The 24,097-nt window shown below is 47.0% G+C and overlaps 1 protein-coding gene across 3 annotated transcripts; it reads left to right on the forward strand.

Moving 5' to 3' along the window:
- Positions 1 to 448: 448 nt before the first annotated feature.
- Positions 449 to 24,097, forward strand: AK2 (adenylate kinase 2). Of its 3 annotated transcripts, XM_027516694.1 has the most exons (7): positions 449 to 611; positions 12,295 to 12,420; positions 14,693 to 14,803; positions 14,933 to 15,027; positions 19,543 to 19,615; positions 20,773 to 20,968; positions 23,219 to 24,097. In XM_027516694.1, exons 1-7 carry the CDS (start codon positions 513 to 515, stop codon positions 23,221 to 23,223), a joined length of 705 nt encoding a protein of 234 aa, XP_027372495.1. In that variant the 5' UTR covers positions 449 to 512; the 3' UTR covers positions 23,224 to 24,097. The 3 variants fall into 3 exon arrangements, with proteins under 3 accessions (XP_027372495.1, XP_027372485.1, XP_027372503.1); XM_027516684.1 differs by having other exon boundaries at positions 20,773 to 24,097; XM_027516702.1 differs by lacking the exons at positions 14,933 to 15,027; positions 20,773 to 20,968; positions 23,219 to 24,097 and having other exon boundaries at positions 450 to 611; positions 19,543 to 19,614.

Here is a 24,097-nt window from a genome sequence, read left to right on the forward strand (position 1 = left end):
TATATCCTAGATTATGTCCTTGGATTTCCTGGAAGTAGAATTGCTAGACCAAAGGATATTTGATACATATTAGCCAATTTGTCTTCTAAAACTGATTGCACTCATTTGTACTCCCACGGGCAATTTTATAGGACTTCACTCGGGTTGCCCGTGCCATTAACTGTCAAAAGCCTACCTAGAACCCGGAGGCAGGCCTCTAGGCTTGCTTCACGTTTTCCCGCCCACTCCGCACACCGGGCGCGAGCCCCGCCCCTTCGTACATAGTGGCCCGCCCCTTCCTACTCACTCACCGATTCTGTCCAATCAAAAGCAGCTTTCCCCACTCTGGCTGCGTGGTTGGTAAGCTGAAGTTTCCGTCGCGCTCAGGGGCGGGCGGAGCGGACTGACAGACATGGCAACGGACCAGTGTGAGCGGCGAGCGAGGCGTGCGTGGCGTGCGTGGCGCGCTGGCCTGGAAGCGCTGGATCTGAGAGGTGTGCGGGCGGGTTGAGCAGTGCGAGGTTTTGGCGGCCATGGCTCCCAACGTGCCTGCGGCCGAACCGGTCCCGGAGTCTCCTAAAGGCGTCCGGGCCGTGCTCTTAGGGCCGCCCGGAGCCGGCAAGGGTACCCAGGTGAGCTGCTGAGCCGGGCTTGTCGGTGGAGCTCGTGAAACTTCAAGGTCAGGGCGGCCGAAGGTCCGGTTCGCCCCAGACTCAGGCCGCGCGGGCTGAGGCCTGGACGGGGGGTTCCCTGGCTGGCGTTTGGGGTTCTGGCAGGTGTTTTGGGGAGGGTCCAAGTTGGAGGTCGAGGGAGTCTGAGTTAGAGTTCTTGAGTGCCCCAGGCCTGAGGTGCTGGGTTAGGGGATCAAAGGACTGAGTAGATTCCTTTAGGGTTTAGAAGCTGAGAAGATTTGAAGGGTAAGTGTGAGCCCTGGACTGAGACATGTAGATCGGAACCCGAGTTGGAGACAGGGACCCTAGATTCAGTGCGATTTGACAGTAGATTACGTTCTAGGGTTACGTTCCAGGCACTCGCGGTAGGGGCACGTTTCTGGTATTGACTAATGTCTGAAGGCGGAGGAGCATCTCCCGGACGTGGGGGAAAGCGCCAGCTGTAGTATGCTGCTGATAAGGAGAACTGCTCAGAGAAGTGATATGACCTGTCTGAGCCAAGTTAGGTGGATAGGAGAGGGTACCTCAATGTACAGGTAAGAAAAGCGGCCTGGAGAGGTCAGATGACTTTCCCAAGTTAGTAAAATTGACCTCAAGGAGCCTGGAACCTCAAGGTTCTGCGTGATTGGAGTGAGGTCACCTTCTGCTGACTGTGAGGCCTCTCTTGGCACCTGGGACATAATGGGCCCATAGATCAGGGATGAGATTTATGATCTCAGAATTTGGAAGCCCATGCTGCTGCTGCTAAGTCACTTAAGTCGTGTCCGACTCTGTGAGACCCCACAGACGGCAGCCCACCAGGCTCCGCGGTCCCTGGGATCCTCCAGGCAAGAACACTGGAGTGGGTTGCCATTTCCTTCTCCAATGCACGAAAGTGAAAAGGGAAAGTGAAGTCGCTCAGTCGTGTCAGACCCTTAGCGACCCCATGGACTGCAGCCTCCCAGGCTCCTCCGTCCATGGGATTTTCCAAGCAAGAGTACTGGAGTGGGGTGCCACTGCCTTCTCCTGGAAGCCCATAGATTGGGTTATTATCCTCCTGGAATTGCCCCCGCCCCTCCCAGACCTCAGGATTTTGCTGGTTGTTAGGGTCTAAAGAGAGAATTCCTGAAAATCTGAGCTCTTAAGGAAATGAGGTTCTGGATGCTGCTCTGTGCCCCCTCTTCTAGTCCTAGTCCTTGCAAAGATTACAGACAATTTGTCTTACTCTTTCTTGGAACTCTTGTGACACCCAGCACATTACTTGGCACTTGATGAGTTTACTAGATATGGATGATGCTGAGAAGGGGAGTCTGGGAGGATTCAGTTCATTCCTGTGACTTTGCTTTTTGGCTCTGGCTACTAGGTCAAGAAAAGCTTCCGAAATGGCTCAATGGTAGAGAATCTGCCTGCCAGTGATCCTTGGGTGGGAATGATCCTGCGGAGAAGGGAATGGCAACCCACTGCAGTATTCTTGCCTGAAAATCCCCATGGACAGGACCTGGTGGGCTGCAGACCATGGAATTGCAAAGAGTTGAACATAACTGAGCACGCATGCACTCAGTCAAGAAAGACCACTTTCCCTTTTCTCTCTGTAGGCAGAGCCGATTTGCCCTTGAGGCTCACAGTTAGCCTAATCCCCTTGTCCTTTCATACGGAAGGTTCCTCTCCTGTTTCTGCCACCCTCAGTTATTAGGTAACCTGTGGCTAGGTATATTTAATCCCAAACTCTATGGACTTCTGCTGTGAGTGACCAAGATAAACAAGGTAACTCAAATGCATTGATTTTTTTTTCCCCTTGGTCCATATTGAGGTTAATAATTTCAGTGGTTGTGAAATGGGCAGCCAATCTCAGTGCTGAGGCAAGGGCTTGACAGTTTAACAGACTTGTAACTTCTAGGCCTCACTGCTGTCAGCTGAAAAATGGGGATAATGCTTATGCGGTCAGCATTTCTTGAGCACCAGACATTGGAGATAGAACAGTAAACAAGACGGAGAAGGTCCTTGTCCCTCTAGACCAAAAGTTAACAAGGATACTGGAAAATTGTGTGTGTAAAGCACACCTAGATGACAACCAGGCGCATAGTAGGTGTTCACTAATTGTTGACTCACTCATCTTAATTGATAATACATTCCCTCAACCCCCAACTCAGTTGTAGCTCAGTGTAAAGGGTGATGTACTCAGGAAGTTTTGAGGGAAATTCTACTTGTGAGCTGACTTACAAGGGTGTATATATGATGAGAGTTGGTCAGAGAAGGCCTTATGGAAGTCAGGGAGATGTGACTTTAGCTGGGACTTGAAAGGGTAAAATTTACACAAGTTGCTTAACCTCTGTACACCTTTCTTAAGGTATTGGGAACCATAGGGATACTGGCAGTTGTAGTTTTAAGGAATTAAAACTGTTCATAAATCAGAGGTTGCAGAGTGGCAGCCTGCAGCAGCTTGTAGCCTGCAGACACACCCCAGCTTTTAATTATGAAGAGTTTGAATACACAAAAGATGACAGGATGGTGTAATGAGCCCCCAGGTACACGTCCAGGCCCAGCTACCATCAGCTGGTGGCCATTCCTTCCCCATCTGGTCTCCCTTCACAAATGATTTTAAAGAAGCTCCCAGATACTGTAACATTTCATTTGTAAATATTTCAGTGTGTATCTAAAAGACATTCTTTTTTGTAGAAAAACATAATATTCCATAAAAAATAAATAGTAGGAGTAAATGTTTATGTTTCTATTCATTTGCATTTCAAGTCTCATTTTTTATTAGTTTTTTTTTTAAGTGTTTATGTATTTATTTGACTGCACTGGATCTTAGTGGCCACTCGCAGCATCTTCGATCTTTAGTTGCAGCATGTGGGATCTCATTCCCTGACTGAGGGTTGAACACCGAGCCCCCTGCATAGGGAGCTTGGAGTCAGCTGCTGGACCACTGGGGAAGTCCCTCAAGTCTCTTTCAATTTACAGGTTGTCCTGTACCTTGGGTTAGTGCCTAGTACCTACTCAGTAATTTTTTTCTTCCCACTGGTGCTTCCTTTTACACCTGTATAAACTCAGTATCTTAGGTATTTAATGTTGGCATGGCTGAAATAATTGTTTCCTTTTAAAAGTTAGTTTTAACTGAAATAGGTAAACATTTTTAAGCTGCCTGCTTTTGCATCAGCATGCTGCTGCTGCTGCTAAGTCACTTCAGTCGTGTCCGACTCTGTGAGACCCCACAGACGGCAGCCCACCAGGCTCCGAGGTCCCTGGGATCCTCCAGGCAAGAACACTGGAGTGGGTTGCCATTTCCTTCTCCAATGCACGAAAGTGAAAAGGGAAAGTGAAGTCGCTCAGTCGTGTCAGACCCTTAGCGACCCCATGGACTGCAGCCTCCCAGGCTCCTCCGTCCATGGGATTTTCCAAGCAAGAGTACTGGAGTGGGGTGCCACTGCCTTCTCCTGGAAGCCCATAGATTGGGTTATTATCCTCCTGGAATTGCCCCCGCCCCTCCCAGACCTCAGGATTTTGCTGGTTGTTAGGGTCTAAAGAGAGAATTCCTGAAAATCTGAGCTCCTAAGGAAATGAGGTTCTGGATGCTGCTCTGTGCCCCCTCTTCTATTCCTAGTCCTTGCAAAGATTACAAAGTCTGGGCAGACAATTTGTCTTACTCTTTCTTGGAACTCTTGTGACACCCAGCACATTACTTGGCACTTGATGAGGTTACTAGATATGGATGATGCCGAGAAGGGGAGTCTGGGAGGATTCAGTTCATTCCTGTGACTTTGCTTTTTGGCTCTGGCTACTAGGTCAAGAAAAGCTTCCGAAATGGCTCAATGGTAGAGAATCTGCCTGCCAGTGATCCTTGGGTGGGAATGATCCTGCGGAGAAGGGAATGGCAACCCACTGCAGTATTCTTGCCTGAAAATCCCCATGGACAGAGGACCTGGTGGGCTGCAGACCATGGAATTGCAAAGAGTTGAACATAACTGAGCACGCATGCACTCAGTCAAGAAAGACCACTTTCCCTTTTCTCTCTGTAGGCAGAGCCGATTTGCCCTTGAGGCTCACAGTTAGCCTAATCCCCTTGTCCTTTCATACAGAAGGTTCCTCTTTCCTGTTTCTGCCACCCTCAGTTATTAGGTAACCTGTGGCTAGGTATATTTAATCCCAAACTCTATGGACTTCTGCTGTGAGTGACCAAGATAAACAAGGTAACTCAAATGCATTGATTTTTTTTTCCCCTTGGTTCATATTGAAGTTAATAATTTCAGTGGTTGTGAAATGGGCAGCCAATCTCAGTGCTGAGGCAAGGGCTTGACAGTTTAACAGACTTGTAACTTCTAGGCCTCACTGCTGTCAGCTGAAAAATGGGGATAATGCTTATGCGGTCAGCATTTCTTGAGCACCAGACATTGGAGATAGAACAGTAAACAAGACGGAGAAGGTCCTTGTCCCTCTAGACCAAAAGTTAACAAGGATACTGGAAAATTATGTGTGTGTAAAGCACACCTAGATGACAACCAGGCGCATAGTAGGTGTTCACTAATTGTTGACTCACTCATCTTAATTGATAATACATTCCCTCAACCCCCAACTCAGTTGTAGCTCAGTGTAAAGGGTGATGTACTCAGGAAGTTTTGAGGGAAATTCTACTTGTGAGCTGACTTACAGGGGTGTATATATGATGAGAGTTGGTCAGAGAAGGCCTTATGGAAGTCAGGGAGATGTGACTTTAGCTGGGACTTGAAAGGGTAAAATTTACACAAGTTGCTTAACCTCTGTACACCTTTCTTAAGGTATTGGGAACCATAGGGATACTGGCAGTTGTAGTTTTAAGGAATTAAAACTTCATAAATCAGAGGTTGCAGAGTGGCAGCCTGCAGCAGCTTGTAGCCTGCAGACACACCCCAGCTTTTAATTATGAAGAGTTTGAATGCGCAAAAGATGACAGGATGGTGTAATGAGCCCCCAGGTACACGTCCAGGCCCAGCTACCATCAGCTGGTGGCCATTCCTTCCCCATCTGGTCTCCCTTCACAAATGATTTTAAAGAAGCTCCCAGATACTGTAACATTTCATTTGTAAATATTTCAGTGTGTATCTAAAAGACATTCTTTTTTGTAGAAAAACATAATATTCCATAAAAAATAAATAGTAGGAGTAAATGTTTATGTTTCTATTCATTTGCATTTCAAGTCTCATTTTTTATTAGTTTTTTTTTTAAGTGTTTATGTATTTATTTGACTGCACTGGATCTTAGTGGCCACTCGCAGCATCTTCGATCTTTAGTTGCAGCATGTGGGATCTCATTCCCTGACTGAGGGTTGAACACCGAGCCCCCTGCATAGGGAGCTTGGAGTCAGCTGCTGGACCACTGGGGAAGTCCCTCAAGTCTCTTTCAATTTACAGGTTGTCCTGTACCTTGGGTTAGTGCCTAGTACCTACTCAGTAATTTTTTTCTTCCCACTGGTGCTTCCTTTTACACCTGTATAAACTCAGTATCTTAGGTATTTAATGTTGGCATGGCTGAAATAATTGTTTCCTTTTAAAAGTTAGTTTTAACTGAAATAGGTAAACATTTTTAAGCTGCCTGCTTTTGCATCAGCATGCTGCTGCTGCTGCTAAGTCACTTCAGTCGTGTCCGACTCTGTGAGACCCCACAGACGGCAGCCCACCAGGCTCCGAGGTCCCTGGGATCCTCCAGGCAAGAACACTGGAGTGGGTTGCCATTTCCTTCTCCAATGCATGAAAGTGAAAGTGAAGTCACTCAGTCGTGTCTGACTCTTCGTGATCCCATGGACTGCAGCCTCCCAGGCTCCTCCGTCCATGGGATTTTCCAGGCAAGAGTACTGGAGTGGGTTGCCATTGCTTTCTCCATAATAATGTCTAAAATATCTGGACCTCGTGGGTTTGTTGTTTTGTTTAAATAACCTTATTTCCCTGTCTCCCTTTTGGGGTTGGATGTTCTTAGGGTGCGGCCAAAACCACAGTGTGTTTCCTGTTTTCCTCTGCTAACCCCTCTCATAGTTTCTTCCATGTGTCCAGCTGACACCGGCTCTTCACGGCCAGCACGTGTAGGCTGTCAGCTGCTGTCTTGCAGATCAGGCTTGGTCAGTTATGTCTGTGCACTAACCCAGTGCAGAAGCAAACTCAGTGAGACCCACGTTCCTATTCCCCCTTTTACAGATAGAGAAACTAAAGCCCAAATAGCTTGTTCTCTAGGTTACGGGGCAAGTAACTGGCTGCTCTTGCATCTGAATGACTCTGGAGCTCCTGCTCTTTCTGCTGCCCTGGGTTAGATTTGTCTCCTACCCTGTGCATGTTTTCTTAGGTAAGTTCCTTGCTAGAGCTGCAGGGTAGCCCTCAAGAGGGTGTAGTATCGCAAAATAGTCACCCTTTCCTGGGTTCTGTGACAGACTCCCCGTATTCCCCCCCATCTCCACCACCCCCCCCCCCCAGCCAGAGATTTAATCCTTTTAATCCAGATTTAATGTCATCTGATTTAATCTTTCAGCCCTTGGAGGAAGGTCCTGTTGTTATCTTTGCCTTTTTACTGATAAACTGAGGCCCAGTCTGTATCTTGCCCTAGGACATAGGTAAAGTAGCGAAGATAGGATTTGAACGTGTGACTGATTTCTTGAACAGCATTAGCATCCTGTTGCTTGCAGTCTTAAATGTAGGAGCAGAAACCAACATACATGTAGGCAGTACTTACTAGTGCAGAGTACCACAGGGGAAGTACTGATGAGTGACTGACAACTGCTCAGATAGTTCAGGGTTAGAACAAGGACTGTGATTTGTTGAGGGCTTCCCTGATAGCTCAGTTGGTAAAGAATCTGCCTGTAATGCAGGAGACCCCAGTTCAATTCCTGGTTTCGGGAAGATCTGCTGGAGAAGGGATAGGTGACCCACTCCAGTATTCTTGGGCTTCCCTTGTGGCTCAGCTGGTAAAGAATCTGCTTGTAATGTGAGAGACCTGGGTTCAATCCCTGGGTTGGGAAGATACCCTGGAGAAGGGAAAGGCTACCCACTCCAGTATTCTGGCCTGGACAATTCCATGGACTGTATAGTCCATGGGGTCGCAAAGAGTCGGACATGACTGAGCCACTTTCACTTATGATTTGTTGAGAATCTTCTATTCTTCCTCCTAACCTCCCAGTGAAGAATGTTCCATTCTTTCTCCTACTTACCCACTGATACACCCAATTTATAGATGAAGAAATAGTCTCAAAGAATCACTAACCTGAGGTTACATGGTCAGTTAAAAGGTACAGCTGAAATTCAAACGCAGGTTTCTGTGCTCTTAAATGACTTTAAGTATAATACACACAGAGAAAGGTGCAGACATCTTAAGAGGGCGGCTTGATGAATTTTCACATGTGAACACACTTGTGTAGCTTGTACCCATATCAAGAAACAGAACATTGCCAGCACTGTGAAGGCTTCTTGCACTCCCTTCCACACACACACACATACACACCTTCCCCAAGGACAGCCACTAAGGCTTTGGGGGTGGTGGTGGCATGTTTTGTTAGGTAAGTTCCTTGCTAGAGCTGCAGGGTAAAGAAGCCTATTTAGTGTCATGGATAAGAGCTAGGGCTTGACAGTCTTGAGACCAGTTACCAGATCTGCTGTTACTAACTTTGCAATTTGGGTCAACTTAGCCTCTGAATTTCATTTGTAAAACACAGATAAAACTAGTTACTACCTCCTGTATTTGTTATGTATTAATGTGGTTTAGTTGCTAAGTCATGTCTAAGTCTTTGCAACCCCATGGACGGTAGCCCGCCAGGCTCCTCTGTCCATGGGATTTCCCAGGCAAGAATACTGGAGTGGGGTGCCATTTCCTTCTCCAGTTACGTATTATACATACTGTAAAACAGTGCATGGGAAAATTGCTTGGCATCTTGCAAACACCGAGTTAGCTGATGATTCCTTCTCAGAGGAAGAAAGGACAGTTGGGGAGGTTTTTGGTGGGGGAGAGATGCTCAGAAGTTGACTCTAGAAGGGAGAGGGTAGAACTTGGACCAGTAAGGGGAAGGGAGAGGGTATTCCTGCATAGAGAGGAGCTTGAGTTGAGGTCCTTGGAGAGGCTTATGTATTTGGAAATCAAACATAGAGCAGCTGTCAGCAGTGGTGCAGGGCATCCAGGTAGGGGGCTTGTGGGGACAAATTTGAGTAGCTTGGGAGGTAAAGGAAGTTGGTTGGGGAGGGCATGGAGCACACTACTAAGCTATTAGAACTTCTCCCTCGTTGCTTAGGGGAACGTTGAGGCTTCTGAATGTGTGTGTGGTTTGCGGGGTGGGTGGCGCGTCCAACAGTATTTTAGATGATTGCAACTGTATGTGCAGAGGCACTGGAGGTGAAAGTGGGAAAGACTGCACGGATGACGATTGTGAGGTGAGAAAACAAGTGTGTGTGCTCAGTCACTCAGGCCGACTCTTTGCAACACTGTGGAGTGTAGCCCACCAGACTCCTCTGTCCATGGAATTTTCCAGGCAGGAGTACTGGAGGAGTTGCCATTTCCTCCTCCATGGGATCTTCCCAACGCAGGGATCAAACCCGTGTCTCTTACGTCTCCTGCATTAGCAGGTGGATTCTTTACCACTGAGCCACCTGGGAAGCCCCCTAGAAGACAAGTGATCTTGATTAAATCAAATCTTGACTATCTTGACTATCAGTTTCCCTTTATTTCCCTAGTTGTCGGGCACTGTGCTGAATTATTTTGTGGATATATAATCTTATCAAGTCCCCATAACAGGTCTGAAAGTCGCTCAATCATACACTTTAAAGAGGGGCCAGACTTTGTATTTTTAGCACGTGCCCTAGATGATTGTGGTAACACACTGAAGTTGAAGAGTGGGGACGGGGGAGCCTGGTGGGCTGCCGTCTATGGGGTCGAACAGAGTCGGACACAACTGAAGCGACTTAGCAGCAGCAGCAGCCCCACCGTGCAGCCTCCCATCCTAACAGTTTGAGCCTTTCTGACCTACACCTTCCCCAACCACAGGTTTCTCACACAGGTGGGGTGCCTATTTCTTGGGCTCAAAAGTGGCCCTTGGCTAGTGAGACATGTGGCTCAGGGCCTCAGCCACAGCAGAATATGGCCCAGGGGTCAGCAGCATAGCCAGTCCTGTGGCGTGTTTAAAATCGGATGCTCAGGCCCCACCCTACTAAATTAGAATCTGTATTTTAGCAGCACCCTTAGGTGGTTTGGAGTAGGAAAAGCGTTGCTTTAAAGTATAAGCGTGAAGTCAGGGGAATATAATACAGCCATTTCATTAGGGTTCTTCTATAGTTTGCAATTAAAGAATAGTGTAAGAAATGAAGACCATGAAGGAGGCCTTCTAATTACTGAATGCCTACAGTGTCTGGGGCTTCCCAGGTGGCGCACTGGTAAAGAATCCGCCTGGGGGTCGCATAGAGTCAGACACAACTGAGTGAGTGCACACACACGCACAGAGTGTGTCTGATGTTTTGGGTACTTTATTTCATTTTATCCTCACAACAGCCCTGTGAAGTAGACATCATCCCCCATTTAACTGGTGAGGAAACAGATTCTGAGACGTTAAGTAACTAGCCAAAGGTCATCCAGCTTTTGGGGGCCGCCAGGTTCATATGCAGATCTGTCTGACTCCTCGGTTCATGCTCTTTGCAGCCCACCACAATGATTCCTGTGCAGCCAGCAAAAAATGAAGGAGTTAGTCTTCCTCCGTGTCACCCCTTCCCTCTGAGAGTGTTGTTCCACAGAGCTGCAGAGTCCAGTCGCCTGGAACAGGACAAAAGTGTCCTGTGGTTTGGGGTGATAAAAATAGGATGGTTAGGTTCTGTGCTGACAGCGCTTCGCTGGTGTTTTGGTTAGTCTCTCCCTTGGAAGAGGCGTGACCTCCAAATTTTCCACCCAAGTTAATTTCAACAACCAAGAAGAAAGATCGCCAGAAAAGCACAGCTTTCTGGTTTTGTGGCCGCTGTGCCAGCCCAAAAGACCAGAGACTTTCCATTGCCAGAGGGGCCTGACTTTCATTGCTTTTCTAAAGTGCTGTTTTTAACACCTCACCTGGATTCTGTTTTGCTCGGAAATCAGTTCTTTGCTTGAGCTGAATCAGTCCGTGACTCACAAATCAGCACTTGTTACACTGAACCCTATTTGGCTTTTATCATGTGCATCTGAGAAAACTCCCAACCAACTAGTTTGAACAAGGTCCCCACCCTACTTATTTTCTATAACAGTTGAACCAGAAAGGTAAGTGTTAGGCTTTTGAACTGATTCTATTCCTTTTGAATTCTACATTCTTTTTTGCCTCTGCGAAACCAACGTAGAACTGTCCAGGGTCTCTTCCTCTTTTGGTATTCATTCAGTTGTGTAGTCTACTGAACTGTGAGCTCATACAGGACAGAGTCTGTGTCTCCTATTCATCTGTTTCGCTGGCTCCCAGCGAGGTTCTAGGAAGAGGCGTATGAGTGAACATGGAATTAAGGCAAGGGTCACAGTAACAGTTGATGCTTCCTGAACGCTTACAGTGATCCTTCATAATCTCTCATCAATCCAGTGATACAGGAGATGATAGTACCATCTCCATTTTACCTAGAGGAAATTTAAAATTTACAGAAGTGATACAGTTTTTCTCAAGTCACATATCCAGGCTTGGTGGACCTGGTGTCTGAAACCCAGGCAGTTTGACTCTGCAGCCCATGCTGTTAACCAAAAGGCTGTCCTGCCTACTAGAACTACCAAGAGCTTACTTTGCCAGGTGCTGTGCTGTTCTAAGTCGCTTCAGTCGTGTCTGACTCCACAATCCTATGGAATGTAGTCTGCCAGGGTCCTCTGCCCATGGGATTCTCCAGGCAAAAATACTGGAGTGGGTTGCCGTTTCCTCTTCAGGGGATCTTCCCGACCCAGGGATCAAACTCACATCTCTTATGTCTCCTGCACTGGCAGGCGGGTTCTTTACCACAGCACCACTTGGGAAGCCCCACTGCTTGTCAGGTGGTCTTCATACATAGCTCATCTGATGCTCACTGCTACCTTTTGAGATGGAGCCTTTGTACTTTCATTTTATTTTATTTTTTATTTTTTTTGTACTTTCATTTTAAACAGATTAGAAAACTGTGCCTCTTGAGAGGTTAAGTGATTTGGCGCAGGTAATGCAGCTACCTGGTGACAGGGAAGGGGAAGGCCAAGTCTGCCCGGGGAAGACTTCTGCATCTGGCCCCAGCCGCCTCCCACACTAGTGACCACAGTACTTGACATCCACACATCCATTCCTTTGGCAAATATTCATTCAGCATGTTACATGCCAGGCATTGTGCCAAGTGCTTTATATACGTGAACTCATTTAAACTTCAGAGCAACTGTCTGTTTCTATTCCCATTCATAATGGGGAAGCTGAGGCTTAAGTGTCACTAGTGTGTCTAGTGAAAGCAGCGATAATAGCTGATATTTATGACAGTTTCCTGTGTTAGGTGCACTGTTGCAAGTGCTTCCATGTATTATCTCATGTAATTCTTCCTGCAACCCTATAATCATGGGTTAGAATATAACATAAGGTAGTTTTATCCCTGTTACAGGTGAGGAAATTGGCATTTCTGCACACACCCAGAAAGTGGCAGAGTCAGCTTCACACCCCGGCAGTCAAACTCCAAGGCCTGCACTGTTAACCGTATCCCGTGTTTTGTCCTGCCCTCCACAGGCACCCAAATTGGCTAAAAACTTCTGTGTCTGCCATTTGGCTACCGGAGACATGCTGAGGGCCATGGTGGCTTCCGGCTCAGAGCTGGGAAAGAAGCTGAAGGCGACTATGGATGCCGGGAAGCTGGTAGGTTCGGTGGGACCAATGAATGTTGATCTTCCTCAGTCCAGGTCTGCCCCGCCAGGGTGACCACCAGCCACGTGCAGCTATTGAAATTCATTTTAATTTAAAATTAACTTTCTCAGCTTCACTTGCCACATTTCAGGGTTTTGCTATCCAATACAGATATAGAACTTTTTAATATTTATAATTGTATTTCTGTATTTTCGGGTGTGCTGCATCGTCATTGCTGCACAGGCTTTCCTCTAGTTGTGGCGAGTGGGAGCTACTCTCGTTGCGGTGTGCAGGCTCCTTGTTTCGGTGGCTTCTCTTGTGGTTGAGCATGAGCGCCACAGTATTTGCGGCACGTGGGCTCAGTAGTTGTGGCTCCTGGGCTCTAGAGCACAGGCTCAGTAGTTGTGGCACATGGGCTTAGTTGACCTGCAGCATGTGGGATCCTCCCGGATCAGGGATCGAACCTGTCTTCTACATTGTCAGGCAGATTCGTTCAGGCAGATCACTGAGCCACCAGGGAAGCCCCGAGATAGAACATTTTAATCATTGTAGAAAGTTCTGTCAGACAGCCCTGTGCTGTGGGGTGTTTTAACAAACTGGAAGATTATATGAACTTTTACATTAGCAAGTCTGCTTGGTTCATTCTGAATTTATGGCACTGATTTTATTCACAGTATTCTTGAAGTTCCTTTGTGCTGGCGTATTTTGTAATACAACCCTAGTTTTTAGAGCCAGAAACAAAATTGACATCCCTAGACCAGAACTCAAGGGTCCTTCAAGAGAGGACTCAAGAAGGCACAGGGTGCTTTTACTTACTTTTGTGACTCTCTTCTGTGTCTCTTAACAGAGGGGTTGCTTGGCAGTTAACAAAAGTATCCTTCTTATTTGGAGAATATAATAGCATTTTCTCTTGTTTTTAGCCCAGTTGATCTGATAGGAGAAGTACAGTTTGTTATCCACTAGATCGTTTTGGTTGGTGTGTGTGCTAAGTTGCTTCAGCAGTATCTGACTCTGTGCGACCATATGGACTGTAGCCTGCCAGACTCCTCTGTCCATGGAGTTCTCCAGGCAAGAATACTGGAATCAATTGCCATCCCCTCCTCCAGGGAATCTTCGCATCCCCGGGATCGAACCCCCATCTCTTATGTCTCCTGCATTGGCAGGCGGATTCTTTACCACCAGCACCACCTAGGTGCCAGAGCTTAATTGTAACTGAGTTTTTCTGGGATTTGGTCTTGGGAAGAATCGTTTTGTGCTTGGGCCTCTGGTCTTCATATCTCAGTATGTTGGTTAGGGCAGGTGCTGGGCTGAGTTAACCTCCTGTCAGGCTTTGAGATTGTGGATCTGGGCTAGCTCTGCTGACGCGCCCACTGCCCCTTTACTTCTGGCCTGCCCTTCATGTGAGTGAGGCCGTCAGTCACTCCTGAGAGCTGGGTATTTTGGACTTTGGACCTTGATAGAAGATCCTGTACTGAGAACAAAATGGGATGTGGCAATGAGATTACTTACCTCCAGCCTTCACTTAGTCGTAGAGCTTATACTTTGTCCCCAAGTTCACAGCTGGTCCCAGGAGATAAGAGCGTTAGCTACCAAAATGGGCAGCCTTCACTTTAACACTGGCAGGGAGCTTTTCTTCCAGCTTTTGAAAGCCAAAGAGGGTCCTCACTAGAGTTTTCAGAGAGGCTCAGAGGCCGTTGGGCTGGCTCCTTGGTTCTGACCCAGTCTTGTCAGGTCAGTAAACTTCTCTGTTGCTTCCTGTCCAAGGTGGCCTGGGTCCCTTTACTGTTAGCCTAATCAAAATTGTGAAACAGGTTAAGTTGGTGCCTTTTGACATTTTGGTCAACGCTCATTCTCTCCTGGAGCCTCCCTCAAGTGGTCTCTCAGCTGTGTACCCTCACTTTCTTGTGTCTGGAGGACAGCTAATTGCCGAGAAGCTGTTATTTGATGGTTAGGACTCTGACTAATAGCCAGAGAGGCCTTCGGGACCTAAGACTTGGAGGTCTCTAGATGGAATCCTGGAATCCTCTTTCCTCTCCCTGATTACTGGGACACAGGAGAGTCTCAAGGGAAGAGAATGTGTGTGTGGCAAGCACAGAAATAATCATGAAACTGAATCTTCCAAAGGGAGCCACTCCATAGTTGCTCTGATTTTTGCTTCTTTGGGGTCAAGAACCTGTTTAGTAATCAGGCTATACAGACACAGACTTAAATAACCCTGGAGTTGGGCTATTGCCACCTAGTTAATGGATATAACCCCAACAACTGTTTTGTTCTTGACTTCCAGGTGAGTGATGAAATGGTCTTGGAGCTCATTGAAAAGAATTTGGAGACCCCTCCATGCAAAAATGGTTTTCTTCTGGATGGCTTCCCTCGGACCGTGAGGCAGGCAGAAATGGTGAGTGACTTGGTTTTGTAACACCAAGCCAGGAAAGCAAATCCTGGTCCTTTATCTCTTTATTCCTTTGAGGGAAATGGGTCTTATCAAGCTCTGGTAGCTTAGGTGGGCCACATGCTCTTTTTACAGCTTGATGACCTCATGGAGAAGAGGAAAGAGAAGCTTGATTCTGTGATTGAATTCAGCATCCCAGACTCTCTGCTCATCCGGAGAATCACAGGAAGGTATTTGTCTCCTGAAGGTCCCTTCTTTTCATGCTTCATCAGAGCTTTGGCAGACCACAGGAACTGCTCTGGCCTAATCCCAGCCATGAAGCTTAGTGCCGTTTCCAGGGGGATTGATCTTATTTGGTGACATGGGATGGGGATGTGGAAAGAAGAGCAAGGGATCCAAAGTCCAGCAGCAGCTCAGTCCTGTCACCTTTTAACTCTGACCCTAGGCAAGTTTCTTAACCTCTCTAAGGCTGTATCCTTATGTTGCATGGGGGTAATAGTACCTGCTTCAAGGAACGGTTGTGCATGATAGATAGCTTGTTGTGCATAGTTCAGAACCTTGCTGACATGGGTGCTTAAGAAATACTAAATTCCTTACATGTGTATCTCCATTTCAGTGCTTTTTAAGTTTGATTTCAGTTGGAGTTGCCATACCTTGCTGTAGGCTTTTTATTTCTTATAAAAATAGTAGGACCATCTTCACAGAGTTTAGAAAATTGAAGAAATTTTGTTCACGGTACAGCCAGCTTAGCAAAAAACACTAATTTATTTGTGTGTTTTGTTTTAAAGTGCTGACTTCTCTATAGGGGTTAACATTGAACACAGAAACGCTTCAGCTTCTGACGAGTGGCTCTTAAAGAGTGCCTCTTAAAGAGTGCGAGTGGCTCTTAAAGAGTGCCGTTGCTCCAGGCTACAGTTTACTTAACCCTTTCACCGACACTCTACATCTGCTTTGTGCTGCCTTCCAGAGATACTCGGGAAGCTTCCAACTACTAATAGACCCTCCCATTCTTATCTTTATTATAGACCATATCTTATTTTTATCCCTTAGTCATTTTATTTTTTTTTTAAAAATTCATCTGTCTATTACTGTACCAATAGTACACTTTATTTTTAAACCTGGGTTTTTTTTTTTTTTAATGTGGACCATTTTTAAAGTCTTTTATTGAATTTGTTACAATATTGTTTCTGTTTTATATTTTGGTTTTTGGCCACAAGGCATGTGGAATCTTAGCTCCCCTGCCAGGGATGGAAACCAAGCCCCCTCTTTGGAAGGCAAAGTCTTAACCACTGGACCGCCAGGGAAGTCCCCCTTTAGTCATTTTAATGGAATCTCAGGAAGGTGGTCAGCTTTCCATCTTGAACCAGCCTCCTGTGACCATTATTCTTCATTGCTGCATGTTGTTTCACAGTAGATGAACCATCATTTACTTCATTATTCCCTAGTTGTTGTATATTTGTGTTTCTACTAGTTGTCTACTGGCAAACTGATGCTCTGACCATTGTAGTACATGTAAGTTAGTAATTAAGGGGGACATGATTTTTTTTATTATAAATGTACTACTTTGATTTCCTAATGAGGTTGAGCATTTTCCCCCGTGTGTCTGCAGTTCGTGTCTTTAAGGAGAGCCTCAGGCAGCAGAATAAGTGTTAGATGTGTTCTGGAAGGTGGTGTTGGATACAGGGGAATGCACCTTGTATTAATTTCCTTTTCAAATGTCCAGGTTTCATATTTCCAGCTATTGCATAGGCTCCTTCAGTGCAGATTTTTTGTTTCTTTGCACTGGCACAGAGTAGGCAAAGTTGATACAGTCCAAGAAGCAGTAGGGTTGTTAGGAAGGGACATCACCAGGGCTGGGGTCCCAGACATTGCAAAGTAAATGTTAACAGAACTAGATGACACAAGGGACCTTTGATCTGATTGGCCCAGCTTCCTAAGTGCCTGCTTTGTGCACAGCACAGCTCTGGGAGCAAGGGACCAAGAGAGGATATACCAGTGCCCATCTCTGACCTCAGAGTGTCCACAAACCCTACATGAAACGTGGGCTGTTTAGTGCAATAGGAGTCCAGTAAGAGAGCCTGTGGGCAGAGAGGGAAGGCTGGCTAGGAGAGAGGCATAAAGTGAGACTTGACCTTCCTGGGTAGAGAGGATTTTATTGAGGTTTTCCCAGAAGGAAGTAGAGGCAAGAATGTCCAGAGCTGGAGAAATGGCCTGGGAGGCTGGATGGTAGAATGAGAGAGGTTGGGAAGCTGCAAGGTCTGCCAAGGAGCAGAGAGGGTAGACCTGCCTGAGTCAGGAGTCATGGGATGTTCTTAAGCCACTAGGTGCTGTGGCCGATACAGCATTGTAATAATATTGGCTTGGTCCTGGGATACAGGCTCAGTTGAGGGAAAGAAGAAACAGACAAGGACCCCACCAAGGAGCCTCGTGTGATCCACCTGTGGAGTGACGAGGCTGAAGTTGGCTGGTGGGGAACCGAGAGATTCTGAAAACAAACTACACAATTGTAGAGGGCGAAAGAGGGAAGGCTCAGTCTCTCGGTTTGGAAGTGAGTGCTCTCCTCACAGAGGAGGAAACAGAACAGGTCAGACTGTGTGAAAGTGCTTTTCCAAGTCCATTTGTACGTATGTCAGTGGCAGAACAGGCACCAAAAGCCTGCTTTCTGCCTCATCGTCCACTGTGCTGATGGTTGCCAGAAAAAGAGTCAGGAACTAACCAGTTTAATATGGATCTTATCTGACATGATAAGATTGAATTGGCTCAGGCCTCACTTCTAATAATTTTATGGGTGATTATTTTATTCCTTGCCATAAGTATGGCTGGTGGGTTTTGTTTAACCTGTTCAGTGTTGGCTCTCTGGTTTCATTGGTTTCTTATGTCTTGTGCCGTTGCCATTCTGTGGATGAGAACGCAGGTGTCTGAAGTATCTCAGCCAAGGCAGCAGTGGCTGTAGCATCCCAGCCTGGTCCCCCCACATCTTCACCTCCAGGCCAGGCTCAGTGGGTCTAAGAGCTGTTTTGGTACTTTGGTCCTTGAGACCAGTCCCATTTTAAGAACTTGGAGATTGATTTCTTTTCCCTTCTAAAAAATGAGTCTTGCATTCTTCTTAAAATGATATTTGAGGGTGGAGAAGGAGCAGTGTATTTATATGTAACTGGAGGGCTGAGGGAATCTGAGAGTGAGCGAGAGCTGATGTAGAGACATGGAGAGGAGAGAGTTGTGTTTGTTGCTGCCTGGCTGCTGTATGCCCTGTGCTATTCAGAAGGTGATGAAACATGGTCCAGGGACTTCCCTGGTGGTCCAGTGGTTAAGACTTCATGCTTGGGGGCATGGGTTCAGATCCCGGTTGAGGAACTAAGATCCCACATCCTTCGAGGTTCAGCCAGAAAAAAAAAAAAAAACATGGTCCCCATCTCATGCCCCCAGCCCTTCCCAAAGAGAAAGCTGTAGTCGAGCCCCAGCTCCTGCTCTTCCTCTCTCTGGGTCTCCCAGTGGGCATCATTTCCAGTGAATGCACCAGAGGAACCCCTCCAGCAACTCAAAGAAAGGCTCAACCTTGGGCTGTGTGATTGCAGTCACTTGTCCCCTGACCACCTTATTCTATAAATGGACCCCTTGGCCCCCCAAAATTATGCTGTCATGGAAACACAGTGCCACATTTTGCAAATTTGTGTGGCTTCAGAAGTCTGACTCAGACTTTCCCAACTGATGTGTTGAAATACTGACCCCCTCTGCCACCAGACCAAGCACGCTGAGTACTTTCTGTGCCTGCCAAGAGGTAGAAAATGTTGGGAAGCTCTGGTCTAACAGACTTCATGAAGAGAGCAGCATCGGTTAAATAAGCAGATCTTGGTTGGCATAGAATTGGGAGACCACGGGAATTTGAGAGGGCCCCAGCCGCGGAGCAGCATTTGGCCTGCCTCCTTCCCTTCTTAGGTTTCGGGGCTCCTGTGGTGTGGCCACTGCCAGTCAGGGGCGTGGGCTTATTGCTTAAGGGGACATGGCAGAGATGCAGCTGCCAGCTACATATCCCGTGCCAGATAAAAGCTGCTTCTTGAGCTCTTTGTTCTGTGACTTAATGTGTCAGTTTTCTTGACACCTTGAGCATTGCCCTCTGATGGCTGGGCTGTCTGTGTCTCTGTGGTCAGAGGTGTGCGGCGTTGTCTGGTGACATCTGCGTCCATAGCACGTGTTTTTTCCTATAGCGCCTTTCTTGTTTTTTACCCAAAGTAGGTTAGAAAATAAGGGTAGTCTCTCTGTCCTCTGTCCCCCATGCCCCATGGCACGTTGTCCAAGTCTCTGTTAAAGGATTACCACATCTACTGTAGTTACTTATTTCCACATTTGTCTCCCTCTCTACATTAAGCACTCTTTGTGACCAGGGATCTTGACTCACTTCTCTGTAGCCCCTGGATTCAGCTCAAGACCTGAACTGGACTAGGCAGTTAGTCAGCACTTGTTGAATGAACAGGTGAATACATGGGTGGCTGTGTGAGACCTATGGGACACACAGCCCACAGGCTGTCATGCCAGCCTCCAGCCAGACAGACACTTATTTTAATGTTGGGTCAAAAGAGAAAAGATACTCGCTCTGGTATATGCCCAGTTACTTTCCTAAGCAAGGGATGCCTGTAACTGGTTTCTCTGCTGGATTAAAGTCGTTGCATCCAGCTTCTCTGTGCCTGTGGTCTTGGAGACCCCTGGAGTTCCAGCGGCCTGATTGACGTTCATTTGCTGTCTTGCAGACTGATTCACCCCCAGAGTGGCCGCTCCTACCACGAGGAGTTCAATCCCCCAAAGGAACCCATGAAAGATGATGTATGTAAATTGAGGACGGGAAACGTCCTTTTCTTTCTTTACTCTTTCTTTCTTCACTTTTTCTTCCTTTTGTTCTTCTCATCTTCCCTCTGTTCCTCCCACCATCATTAAACTATGAGAAGTATCACTGTCACGTAAATCACATGGACTGTGGCTCGTCTTTAGAGTGTCCCTCCAGGTGACTTACTGTTTGACCTTGAGGTAGCCACCAGTGCCAGCTACTTGATGGTGCCCAGTTTGTACCTGTTTTGTCCAGAGCAGCCCCTTCCTGGCATCATGGGAACCTCAGTGGTGACCTAATCAGGAGGAGAAGGCTGCTTGGAAGCCTGAATTAAAGCCAGGGTTGGGAGGACAGGACTGAAGAGAGGTTTGTTGACCAGCCCCACTTCAGAAGAATATCCTCTCTCTAATGACTCTACTGTGCCCTGCAGATTCCAGAAGGGCTTGGCCAGGTTAACACTGCCAAGTTCCTATGACAGTCTTCAGTTGTTTGCAGATGTAAAAGGGAGGGTCTCATACATAGTCACTGAAATATTTGCATAAATAGTTCATTTAGTCTGTTTTAGAACATGCAGGCCACAACAGAATGAATTTCCTGGACTTAACCTTATCAAATGAGACAAGTTCATCAGGTCACACAGGTTGCAAAGCCATCTGTCAGCTCTGTCGCATTTCAGATCTGCAGTGCTATCACTCAGCACCCCCCACCCCACTTGCCACGTTTAGAACGTTGATGGCCTGGTAAAAAACTGAAGCAGTTAAGATCGTAATTTCTACTGCAGCTCTGATTTTGATGTATTCTCCTGGTCTCAGGGGCCTCTCTTTCTTGTTTCTCACCCTCCAAGTGTTTGTCGTGGAAGCTGAACAGCCTGAGCACCAGCTATGAGATAAAGACATTGCCCATCGCCTCCCTCAGCCCTGTTCTTGCAGTTGCTATTTCAGGCTCCCCGATTTCTCTGGACCAGGTGGTCTGCTCCTGGGACCAGCTTGCTGGGAATAGTGAAGGTCTTCATAGTTCTCTATTGAAGGAGGTCTAGATTGTCTGTCTCTCCCTGTGATGGACTTTGGGATCAGACAGCATCTCAGATCTGCATCTGGCCTTGGATTAGGAGACCTTGCTGAGTCCCAGCCTTTCATTGCCCTCTTCTTCTTCTCAGATCACTGGGGAACCGTTGATCCGCCGATCAGATGATAATAAGAAGGCCTTGAAAATCCGCCTGGAAGCCTACCACACTCAAACCACCCCGCTGGTGGAGTACTACAGTAAACGGGGGATCCACTCCGCCATCGATGCGTCCCAGACCCCTGACGTCGTGTTTGCAAGCATCCTAGCAGCATTCTCCAAAGCCACATGTAAAGACTTGGTTATGTTTATTTAATGTTGGGTCCAAAAAGGAACTTCTTTCTTCTTCCTTTCCCTGTTGAACGAGTGGGTGGGAATGGCAGAGTAGGCAGAGGGAAGCTTCCTCAGGCCAGCAAGAATATCATTTGATGTATTGATTAAAAAAGCACTTGCTTCATGTACCTTTGGTGTGTGCGCAAGTCTCATCTCATCTGTGTGTGTGTGTGGTGTGTATGTGCGTGCACGTGCACACACGTGTGTAAGTATAAGTATGTGTACACTCTTATACTTCTTAAATTGTAGGCGAGACTGTTTACTTCTTTAGCCGTACTCTTTATTTTCGACTTCCCTGGTGGCTCAGACGGTAAAGCATCTGTCTACAATGCAGGAGACCCGGGTTCGATCCCTGGGTTGGGAATATCCCCTGGAGAAGGAAATGGCAATCCACTCTAGGACTGTTGCCTGGAAAATCCCATGGACAGAGGAGCCTGGTAGGCTACAGTCCATGGGGTTGCAAAGAGTCAGACACAACTGAGCGACTTCACTTCACTTCACTTTATTTTCAACCAAAATAAACTAACTCAAGTATCCGCCAGGCAGACAAGTTCCTGGGTATTTTTCCATCTCCAGCAGCTAATTAGAAGTCCTGGGTCACATGCAGTCAGGCAGGGCTACAGTTCCTGATGGCAGCCTGTTGGCCAGAAATTCCACTTGTTTTCTCACCCATAATGAAAAGTCAATGAGTCATTGTGGAAAGGGATCATTAATTTTTTCCCCCTAAACAGGAATGAAAAGGCACTTACTTTATAGATTCCAGAAATTACTGGGAGAGGGTATCACCATAGAAAGAGCCTGGCCAAGTTGAATTATTTTTGTGATCTGCCCCATGGTTCTATAAAGTAGGAATCATTCGGCACCTGTGTTGAATACTAAATTGATGCCAAAGAATTAAACCAGGTGAAAGGTCCTCTTGAATTCAGACTGTCTTCTGAACATCCAGGCTAGGCATCTGAGAGCAGCCAGTCCACTTCCCCAAAGACAGCAGGATAGATTTGTCTTTATTTTCAATGTTTGCTCTGTTTGCAAGTGTGAACAAACGGTGATTTGAGGATCATTTGGGGATCATGTTGATTAGCATTTATTCAAGCCCAGTCTCTACAGGATATGAAGTCACATATATCCCTTTTGAACTCAGCCCTCTCCCTTCCATATCTAGTCCTTCACCCCTTATGTCATGACGGTGGTGGCCACAGTCTCCCCAAGAAAGGACCACCCCCAAAATAAGATCACCTATGGCCGTAACCAGCTTTTCTTCCTAACCTCGGCTCCCGGCTCTTAGGCATCTCTTGAGATCCACACTGTGCCTTTTGGTCTCTGGTTTGATCTGTGGCAAACGGAGGAATTAATAGACTGCTATGAGGGACCACAAAAACAGCAGGCTCTGGAAAAACCATTAAAAAGTCAGTGACAGGTCCAGTAAATAATGCCACCTGCCCAGGGTACTCTGCTGACTCAGTGCAGTGGCCTCGGAAGTGCCCAGCCCCCACCTGACCTGAGCTCTCCTGCTGTCTGTGAGACCACCAGAGGGCTTGTCCTCTGTCCGCCTGGAAACTGGCTGCGGTACGTGGCCACCTGTGTCCCTCTCTGTCTGCTTCAAGTGAGTGTCTGCTGGCTCTGCTCTGCCTTGTTTCCCTGGTTGGAGACTAACTCCACCCATTCTTAACGGAAACCCAGCCTGGCATGGGATGTTTCTGGGAAGCACATGATTTCTGAGAATGGACAAGGAAAGGGAGTGAAACCAAAACTGTCTGCTGTGTCTGCAGGGATCTGGGCTGCTTCTCTGGGTGAGGTGGCCTCATGAATCTTAGAGTTGACTCCCCTTTGACGGGGGACAGTTGCAGGCACTTGGCCTCAAAGTTGAGGTCCTTGAATGATTGCTGATAGCGTGTGCATGATCTGTGCTCAAATATTTGTCTGTGTGCATTCACACGTGCACACATATACATGTGATATTTGGGCTGCCAATGGGAAAGGGAAGGTCGTCGGGGGTGCATATGTCCTCTTGGGGGTGGGTAGAATTCAATTTTTGCTTTGCTTAATTCCAGAGCCTTAACCTCAGCAGGCATGAGAGCTTTCACCTGGCAGAGAAATGTCCAGTGTTTAATGCATTTGGTTACTGGGGTGTGCATGCCAACCTTCTCTGATGGTTACTTGGTTTTTAAAAATGCATTTTGTTTTCTCTTGTCTCCTCTTTATTTCAGCCTAGTAACAGAAGGCCAGGCGGGACTGCACCACTACTCATCACCCCACGGCATGATCCCTGCTCTTAGGTGCTGGGCAGAGGGAGGGGCGGTCAGGGTAAGGATGGGGACAGAGGAGCGGTGAGGGCCCAAGCGGGGGAGAGGAGCTGTGTTGCCATGAAGCAGTTTCATTTACGTGGAGTAGAACTCTTAAAAGCATAAGCAAAGGGGAAAATTAATTTTTTAAAACACTTGATTGGAGGGTATAAATAGAAACAAGGAGATGCAATATTATTTCTAAGGAATCATGCTTTCATTTACTTTGGACTGGTGACAACTGGACAGGTCTCAGTGCCCTGAGACCTCAGCTTTGATCAGAACCTCATGCCAGCCCAGGAATGCGGGAAATCACACTGTTGTCCTGTCTGACCCATAGCTTGGAACAGGGCAGGAGTTGATTACTAATCCTGGTTACCCATACCATGAAATCAGAACGTCATCTCCCCACGTGCAATAGACATGGAATGTGTTCCTGGGGGCGGCGTCTCAACAAATCCGGCTTACTGGAGTCATGGGGCAGGCTGGTGTCCCTCCCTTCCATACTCACCACTGATTTACCAGCCCACCTGCCCTCACGGGTGAGCCCTCGGCAGCCACCCAGCATACGCCACAGTCCTGTGCTCTTGCCTTCCTCCATCCACATCATGTGAAAGGACTCTTTTTAATCAATGAGCAAGTGTCCTAAGCAACATTATCCAAAGACTGTCCTTTCCATCCTCAAATCCTATGACTGGGATCAGTCTACAACACTGTGATGTATTATTTTCAATGAGGTGCCTTTCTTAACTGTCCAAATGCTGCCTTGTTTGGCCCTTAAATAAAGTGTGTTAAAAGTTTGTA

This window comes from Bos indicus x Bos taurus, chromosome 2 (genome assembly GCF_003369695.1).
Source record: "Bos indicus x Bos taurus breed Angus x Brahman F1 hybrid chromosome 2, Bos_hybrid_MaternalHap_v2.0, whole genome shotgun sequence".
Lineage (NCBI taxonomy): Eukaryota > Metazoa > Chordata > Mammalia > Artiodactyla > Bovidae > Bos > Bos indicus x Bos taurus.

Excerpts from the sequence above, each read along its gene's own strand:
- AK2 (XM_027516684.1), top strand. The coding sequence starts at position 513 with ATGGCTCCCAACGTGCCTGCGGCCGAACCGGTCCCGGAGTCTCCTAAA. Across the intron at positions 612-12,294 it reads GAGCCGGCAAGGGTACCCAG|GCACCCAAATTGGCTAAAAA; the intron begins GTGAGCTGCTGA and ends TGCCCTCCACAG. Across the intron at positions 15,028-19,542 it reads ATCCGGAGAATCACAGGAAG|ACTGATTCACCCCCAGAGTG; the intron begins GTATTTGTCTCC and ends GCTGTCTTGCAG.